This window comes from Pygocentrus nattereri, chromosome 9, assembly GCF_015220715.1.
Source record: "Pygocentrus nattereri isolate fPygNat1 chromosome 9, fPygNat1.pri, whole genome shotgun sequence".
NCBI classification, from domain to species: Eukaryota; Metazoa; Chordata; class Actinopteri; order Characiformes; family Serrasalmidae; genus Pygocentrus; species Pygocentrus nattereri.
In genome coordinates, this window is record NC_051219.1 from 40565933 (window position 1) to 40574652 (window position 8720).

At 38.5% G+C, this 8720-nt stretch overlaps 1 protein-coding gene across 1 annotated transcript in view; it reads left to right on the top strand.

Moving 5' to 3' along the window:
* dnmt3bb.1 (DNA (cytosine-5-)-methyltransferase 3 beta, duplicate b.1) overlaps positions 1-7609 on the top strand; it is a 65248-nt gene extending 57639 nt beyond the window's left edge. The window contains exons 17-22 of the mRNA XM_017710904.2: positions 732-822; positions 2205-2353; positions 2602-2687; positions 2890-2959; positions 3313-3431; positions 5719-7609. Of these exons, the coding sequence (XP_017566393.1) occupies positions 732-822; positions 2205-2353; positions 2602-2687; positions 2890-2959; positions 3313-3431; positions 5719-5860 (657 nt within the window). The 3' untranslated portion in view covers positions 5861-7609. The remainder of the gene's footprint in view (positions 1-731; positions 823-2204; positions 2354-2601; positions 2688-2889; positions 2960-3312; positions 3432-5718) is intronic.
* The last annotated feature ends 1111 nt before the right edge of the window (positions 7610-8720 follow it).

The window sequence follows — 8720 nt, forward strand, 5'->3', positions numbered from 1 at the left end:
ATGCACACACACATACGCCCGCTGCTTGCTCAAGTCTAAATGCCGGAGCACAAAGCAATCCCAAATCCCCCCTTTACTCCTTCACCCTTTCACTCAGCCGTGCAGCCTTTCGTTCGTTCATTGATTCACTCGCTCGGTCACCCATTCACCCCATTGTGAACGTACACTGGAGGTAGGATTGTGGTGGGAGGGCAGAAAGGGGGGGAATGAAAAGGCTCTGAGACAGAAGAGAGGAGATGGAGGGCTGGATCAGAGCCTGGGGAGGGGTTGGGGGGAGGTATGTGAGGAAAAGAAAGCATTAGAAGAGGCTGAATAGGGCCCAGCTGCATACACTCTCTTTCACAGACATGGACAGATGTGACTCTGATATCAGGCAGTTCTCAATGCAGTGTGCTTTGCATGCATGTATTTGTATGCACTTGTTTTTGTGGTCCTGCACCTACAATTAGCAGATAAACAGTGTGTTAAAAATGTGGGTTCTATGTAGATGATGTATTAACTTATTTTCACCTAGAAGGTCAACACAACATAGATTTTGACCAGGGGTGCCCAGACTTTTGCATATGACTGTATAATTACATGCTGGTTTGCATATGTTTACATTAAGTAAAGACATTAACAGGCTGGGTCATCAGCTGCCACAGTGAGCTGGAGAGCTCCCGTGCTGGGCAGAGATGGTGAGCATGTGCTGTACTCATATTAACACTAGGTGGTGCTGTTGTCTTCTACAGATTGCTGAGTGGGGACCGTTTGACTTGGTGATTGGTGGAAGCCCCTGTAATGATCTCTCAATAGTTAACCCAGCCAGGAAAGGCCTTTATGGTGAGAACACATCACTTTCTTCGTTTGAGTGGTAGATCTTGATCTTAACCTTGTGAGGAAAAGTTTGCACATTGCCTGGATCTTCATCCTGAAATCTACGACATTTCAACTGTTCTTAAATGCCTCGTGAGAACTGTAAGACTGCCTGCCACTGACCATCAGGTTGAGAGTCATAGCCGATCACAGGACATAGCCTGCTGTGGTCAGTAAGTGTTTCTGTAAGAGCCATGACCAGTTTTTTAAACCCATTCAACAAGAAAACAGCCACAGAACCTGTGATGGTCTAAAGTGAGGAAGTTTGTAGTTGTATCTTGGCATATTGAATAAGTACCATTGTTAGGCATTTATTCATAACCAGATTTGGATTATTTATTGTTCTGTCAGAACTGGTAGGCCTATGTAACCAAAAGACAATTTGTGAAAGGCATGTATCACACAAAAATGAAAAACTTGTAATAAAAGACTTGCCTGTTCATATTGAAGTAATAAGGAGTGTTTCAGAGCAGAATGCATATTTAATGAGGCAAAATACAGGGCAGCCAATCAGAAACAGATGTAGTTTACATACATCAATCTTAACTTCTTATTCTTATTCTCCAGGGTATATTTTGGTTTTTCCATCTGACTTTATATGCCCAAACTGTAAGGCTAATTGTTCAGTAAATGCATGAAATAAATGCAAATTTTTGTTCTATTTATTTATTTTTTTTTGTAAAATCTCCCCTCAAATGAACAGAAAATGTTTTTTATTATCACACATGTCGCTATATGCTTACAATTTACAGCTGAATGCCAAAAATCTCTCTTTTATTTTCTAAAAGTAATGTTTCCAGAGCAGATCACTGAAGAGACGCCGGCTGTTTATAGTTTAGAGCCCAGATTTGGGGGAAAACGGGTCGACTTTCAGCAGAAAAACAAACTGAGCTGAGCTTCTTAGGGTTTAAAATGACATCACCATCTATTAGACTGGAGAGAAGAGCTACAGCCTCACACGACGCCCAGCTTCTGAATGTAGCTTATGAAATATGAGAGTTATGAAGAACATGACGAACTGCGTTTTGGAACCACCGGTGGTCTCAAGGAGTTGAAAAGGTTAAAGGCACAGTAATGAAAATGGTTTAATTCTAAGAGATGAAGAGAAATGGTCATGTAAAAATTATTAAGACAGTTTTGGGCACAAACTTTGACAAGTCTCATAAATGGACTTCAGAATTTCAGAAATGGACATCAGTTGAGTTAAAGATAAGTGTTCCTGTGCAGTGCTGGCCATGAACTTTTGTTGTGCAGCTAAAAAGGTTCTATTGACCAGCTAAGCCATTCGTCTCAAAGAATTGTTCATTCATTATCAGTTATAGCTGACAATATCCGTTTCCTGTTTGTAGAGGGGACTGGCCGCCTGTTCTTCGAGTTCTATCGTCTGCTGAGCGAAGCAAAGCCAAAGGAAGGAGAAGACCGGCCCTTCTTCTGGATGTTCGAGAATGTGGTTGCAATGGGCGTCAATGATAAACGAGACATCTCCCGCTTCCTTGAGGTTTGGGTTTCTCCCAAGTAATTGACTTAGCAGTGAACCTCTTTAACCAGTTTGCACAATTTGATAAAATTCCATTATTAAAATATTCAAAAACTGGAAAAGCCATTTAAATGGTTTGCTAATTGCAGCCCTACTTGCCTCCTGGAACTGGCATCTGAGAGCCATATTTAGCAGTTATGCTTACATAGAATCACTGGTTTCACTATTGCGCGTGTATTTAAAACACCATGTTTGTGTATGTTTTACAGTGTAATCCAGTGATGATAGACGCCATTGAAGTGTCAGCTGCTCACAGAGCAAGATACTTCTGGGGCAACCTGCCAGGAATGAATAGGTACTGTATGTGTAGACTTTCCAGCTATTCAGTGTTATCTCAGTCTCATTGCACCCTTAGGTTTCAGGCTAATTTAAGAATTACTGAAATGGACTGGTTGCTGGAAGACTTCTGTAGATTAGCCTGGATCAGCCTTTTTCTTGAAAGCACATACATGGCACACTACTGCGAAGCTACATGTAAGACAATGATGTGTTTGCAGGCCTCTCTGTGCCTCCGGGATGGATAAGCTTGAGCTGCAGGACTGTTTGGAGCATGGCCGCGTTGCCAAGGTAACATTTCTTTCGGCATACCATCTTACTATAGATATGGTAAAGCAGCCTGCACACAGAGGACCAGCTTCAGAAATGAGAATTACAGGCATTTTATTGTTTGTGTGGCCAGAAGTATGTGGACGTACTTATTTGTAATTGAGTTCAGGTGTTTCAGCCACAATCAAGTACATAACCACGCGGTCTCCATAGCTCCATAGACAAACACTCACAGTAGAATGGGTCATACTGAAGAGCTCGGTACTGTCATGGGATGCCACCGTTGCCACAAGATATGTACACTTTTACTGTTATGTACTATTCATGTGCATCTATTTCATCTTTTTTTATTTATTTATTTTTCTTTTCTGAAGTTTGGAAAGGTGCGTACCATCACAACCCGCTCCAACTCCATCAAGCAGGGTAAGGACCAGCACTTCCCCGTCATCATGAACGGCAAAGAGGACATCCTGTGGTGTACAGAGCTGGAGAGGTGAGCGCCATGTTAGACCAATCAAGACAGTGAAATCACTTTCACTAATTTTATATAAACAACAATACAGCTGGCCTACCTACCGCCTTCCATGGTTAAGTAATTTCAGGCAGGCCCCTAATGTACCTTGGTGGGCTACAGTTGACATACTATTTCTCTGACCATCACCTTTTAGTATTCATTTCTATTCATTAGAAAAGAAGCTGCATTTACTTGCTAAATATGAACCAATAAAAAAATTAACAGTAGAACAAAATAAAATTAGTTTTTATTGGAACACATGAGTGTGTACATGTTCTCTTCCAGGCCTACACTGAATAGTTGGAAATGGGAAAGGTTGAGCGATGCTCATCATAATGAAAAGCCACATTTTCTGGCAGTATTTTAGGATATAAAGTGATGTTACTGCATAGCTCTGTAAATGTGGCTATTAGTGATGGGCATTCCAGCTTTTTTTGGTGAGTCAGATCAATTGGCTGAGCTCACCAATAGGAACAGACCCTCTTGGGCCCCAAACATCTCTTAATTCAGTAGCATTGTCAGTTTTTTGCTCCCAGAATTAAATAATGTTAATGAGTTTGACTGGTCGAATTTCGAGAGGCACGGACCATAAGAGAGGCCACTGGACATGATGCAGACCCAAAAATCTGAAGAACTCATGAGGCACACTTTGAAATATGTACATGAACTTTCTTTCTTTGAAATAAAAACTTCATGAAAACTGCCAAAACCAAAGACAAACTCAAGATGAGCTTCCAACGTGAGTCACTAAGGCTGTGCGCTCTGTCTTTCCCTCTGTCAGTATCCAGTTAGATTTCTTTCAGCTTTTATGCACCAATGCAGAGCAAACTCAACAAACGCCTATCCAGACTGTTCTTTTGTGCATGAGTAGCCACAAGACCTCCTTCAGTGCTTCTACATCATCATCATTAGATAATTCTTTCATTTGTAACATGGCTCTGTATTTCCTTAAACTAAAAAAAAAGAAAACTTTCCCCTTAAACGTAATCAGTTTTCCCTAAAAGAAGTCAGTTGGACAAACTAAGTTTAGAAATGCGATGTTTGCTTTAGTATTGTGCTAAAGCTTTGAGGCTAATGTAGCTATCAATTAAGCTGATACTTTACCAGTTAGTGTTTTACAAGTAAGCCGATACCATAGCATCTAACAAACTAAGTGTGTAAATCTTCACACACTGGCCTCAAATCATGTTGAATTGTTAAATAATTTCAAAAAGACTTCATTGTGTCACCACAGACAATTAAAAACAGTAGCAGCAGCCATCAAGCCTGAATACTGCCTTTACTTTTGCCTACATTTTATAGATAAGAACTGCTTCATAAGTAAAACTGTCCATAGGAAAATGTTGCCGATATATTTCAAATGTAAACAGAGTTGCTTGGTTCTTCAATTTTAGTATTTTTGTCAAACCCATGGCTCACAGGCCAAGTCAGGCCCTTGACACAGTTCCATCCCGCCCGCAAAAGTATTCTAACTTTCTATTAATATTAGCCTGTTTCACGATGCATTGCTCTACAGTACCCAGCATGCACTGCAGCGTAATACGCACTTCGACTGTCCTATCCAGACATCAATCTATGGGACAGCGTTTACACCTCAGTTTTATACAGTTCCACACCATCATATCACCAAAAATACTAGCTGCAGTTCAACTGACATGAACATCAGCTCAGCAGCTCAGAAACTGAGCTGAACTAAAATACATGATACACTTGAATATCTGACTGTGCACTAACTGTCTATACGTCCAATACACCTATAACACTTGCCTATGCACATCTTGTCTACGTTTGACACCTGTAGCTACTGACTGCACATTTTGTCTGTCTTTTACTGTCTTTGTCTTTGCTCTGTTTACTATGCATCTTTTATTACTGCACTGGAAAGTTAGCCCGATAGTGTTTCGTTATACTGTACTATCCTGTATTGTATAATGACAATAAAGTTGAATTGAATTGAATTGAATTGAATTGAATTGAGTCCAAGTATTAACGAACTTGCAGCAAAGAGATGCCAGGTGTCTAAATTAAGCAAACAGGTTTAAATGACCGAGCTCCGGGGAACACTCAAATTTAGAATATTTCATTTTTTGTATTTTACTGATGAAGGTTTTGCGTATTTTTAATAAACAGTGGCCAGTTTGGGTTATAATACAACTATTTTTTTTCTTGACCCAGGAATTTGTTGAGATTTTTGTACTGGTTGGGTTTGGACGCTGCTGTTGTAGAATCTTGAATTCTAACAGACATGCCTCTCTCTATCTTCTAGGATTTTCGGGTTTCCGGTGCATTACACAGACGTGTCCAACATGGGCCGTGGTGCCCGGCAGAAGCTGCTGGGTCGCGCCTGGAGTGTGCCAGTGATCCGGCACCTGTTCGCCCCACTGAAGGACTACTTCGCCTGCGAATAACTGCCCGGAAAAAAGAAATCCCCATCCACTGAGCCCAATGTCACACTGCTTTCACATCACAAAACGGGGCACTGAACGGCCTCACAAAATACTGAGGAGCATGTGAGGCTCCGTCGCCGTTTCATTTCCAGAGAGAGGATAACTTTAAAGCAGCCCAAGTAAGCTTTTGTCCAGCAGGCGGTGCTGTAGCTGTGAGCCAATGAGCCTTGCGTTTTATTTTCAAAAGCCCTGCTGAAGGGAAGACAAGGATGCCATTTTCTGACCATGAAGCAAATTCAAGCTGGTAAAGTGCTACACATTAGTACTTCATTTTCAGGGAGCTAATTCTCATGGTGGTGCCTTTTCTACCTTTTTATGGACAAAAAGTCTGTTGGACAGGTTTGAAGATCTCATCTCAGTGGACAAAGCTGACATTCTGGCAAATAAGCTAATATTTCACTTGACGGTCGTGCACTGAGGATTATAGGGCATTGTATAAGTTATATACCAGAGTGTTTTTTTCCCCCAAAAGTTTCAGAGTAAGCAGACACTGAATATCAAATACACTGGTATCTAAAAATTATATTAGTATATTTCTGCAAGGACATCTCTCTTTGTTTGCGGTCCGTTTTCCAGAATGGACATTCAGTTCCTCTGACTTACTGTCACTGTCGAGAGACTGCTTTAATATTTTGAATAGAAAAAAACATTTTAAAGTACCGTAACCTTTTTTGTTTCAAATAAAACAAGTGAAATGTCAGAAATTCGCCAAAATGTCAGAGATGTCCATTTAAAACTAGTGGATTTCTGCATGGGACTAAAAAAAGGAGTCAGTCATGCCAAAGATCACAAAGATCAGACGACATTGACTTTGAGTTTTAATTTCAGCTTTGTGGTTTCTACACTCTTCAATCTAGTTTTCTAGATTTTGTTTTAGGTTTTGTTTTCAATAGTAACATCAATGCTGCCAGGGCGAGGCGGCTTTTAGAGATACAGTGTCATCCACATTTTCTCTCGTTGTCTTTTAGCTCAGTGGACCATTGATGGGATGCTGTTTCATGTGTGATGAGAAGGGACTCTTTTGTGTCTTTTGACAAGCATTCGTGTTCTCTTCCTTGTACTGTAGGTTTAATCTCAAGGAAATACTTGAAAAGAATGAGTCAGTGCAAAAACTAAGCTGTGAGCCCACAAAAAATACTTTTACAAAGACGTTTTAACAGAATCCATGCTGTAGGAAAGCTAAATGGTTTTACTCTGTACAGTTTTATTCCAGTTGGTTGACCTAAGGTGCTGATTTAGTTAGACTTTTAAAATAGTAAGAATAGTAAGAAAAATATATGTAAAGGAACTGCAAAAAATACGGCAAAAAAATGGCAGTCATGGGCAAAAATTTAAATACTGACCACCAAATTACATATGGTGTCCAATTTTTTGTTTAAGTTAACACACCCTCTACAAGAAACCAGCTTTAAATATCACGTTTATCTGGCAATATTTAGTGCACACTTTCTATTTATTTGCTGAGTTTGGATTTAGTTTTAGTAATTTTTTTTTTTTTAAATTCAACAAAAAATCTAAAATGTTCCACAGGCTTTGCACAAGCCACATGTTGTTGTGTTTTTTTAGGAATATGTTAAATTCAACAAATAAACAGAAATTGTGCATTAAATTGATGAGAACAGTGTTCTTTATAGAGGATGTGTAATTTTCAAAACATTAATTTGACCAGCAGGACACAAATATTGGCACATAAATCTAGCATGTATGTGTGTGTGATATATAATATAACATCTAGTATGTTTTTATATATAAATATATATATATATATGTATGTATGTATATATATATATATATATATATATATATATATATATATATATATATATATATATATATATATATATATATATATATAAACTACACAGCATTGCCACAAAAGTCTACACACCAAAGTTCAAATTCTCTGCCTGTACAACTCATTTTTTGTGAATAATTGCAGGTAAACTTTATCAGTGTACTGTGTTTTATTCAACATGTTTATATTTCAGCTGGTTTTCAGGGCCTTCACATGTGCCTGGAATTGTAAAGCACCAATTCTGGACGAAACAATACCTGAGCGTCCATCTGGTTTAGTCGTTTTGGACACCGTCTCACAGTTGGGTGCATTTTTATGCTCATTCTTATGTTTTTTTATCAGCCAGTGTTGTTTTGATTAGACACTTTCACAGTTTACAGCTATTTCTTTTTTTTTTTTTCTTTTTTTTAACTTTCACTTGTGGTGCCTTTTAAAGCGAAACCCAGACTACGACTTTTTGCTTGCTTAATAAGAGACATCCTTAAGCACCCAAACATATATTTACACCTACACCTACTTCAGAACAACTACTGTCTAGACTCAAAGCTTGAAAATATTAACCTTTTATAAGACAGTAAGCAGACTTTTCTTACTTTTAGTCGATGTCATATAGTAGTTTTAGCCACTTATATATTTTTTTCACTACTTAAAAAACATTCTAAAGCTTTTGCTTAATAGCCGAAAAAGTGTATGTACAAATAGCACTGCCTACCTTTTAACATTTTTGTAGACTTTATATTGTAGTGTGCTGTTTTTAATATTTTTGTAATCCTAACATTTTTCATTGTCGTTCTTTTAAATATGATGCATGAAAGTTCGTCATCCGCTTGCTATTCAGTAACATAATAAACACATTAATGCTGACCTGTTATGTATGTTAACAGTACTTTTATACAGAGTCCATTTGGGAACATGTTTGATAAACACCGCTTGACTTTATTTTTATACTTTTGTACTCTTTTGTATGCTTTTTGTACTCGTTTTCTTTGCAGACATGTAAACCATAAAAAAACGTAACAAGAAAAA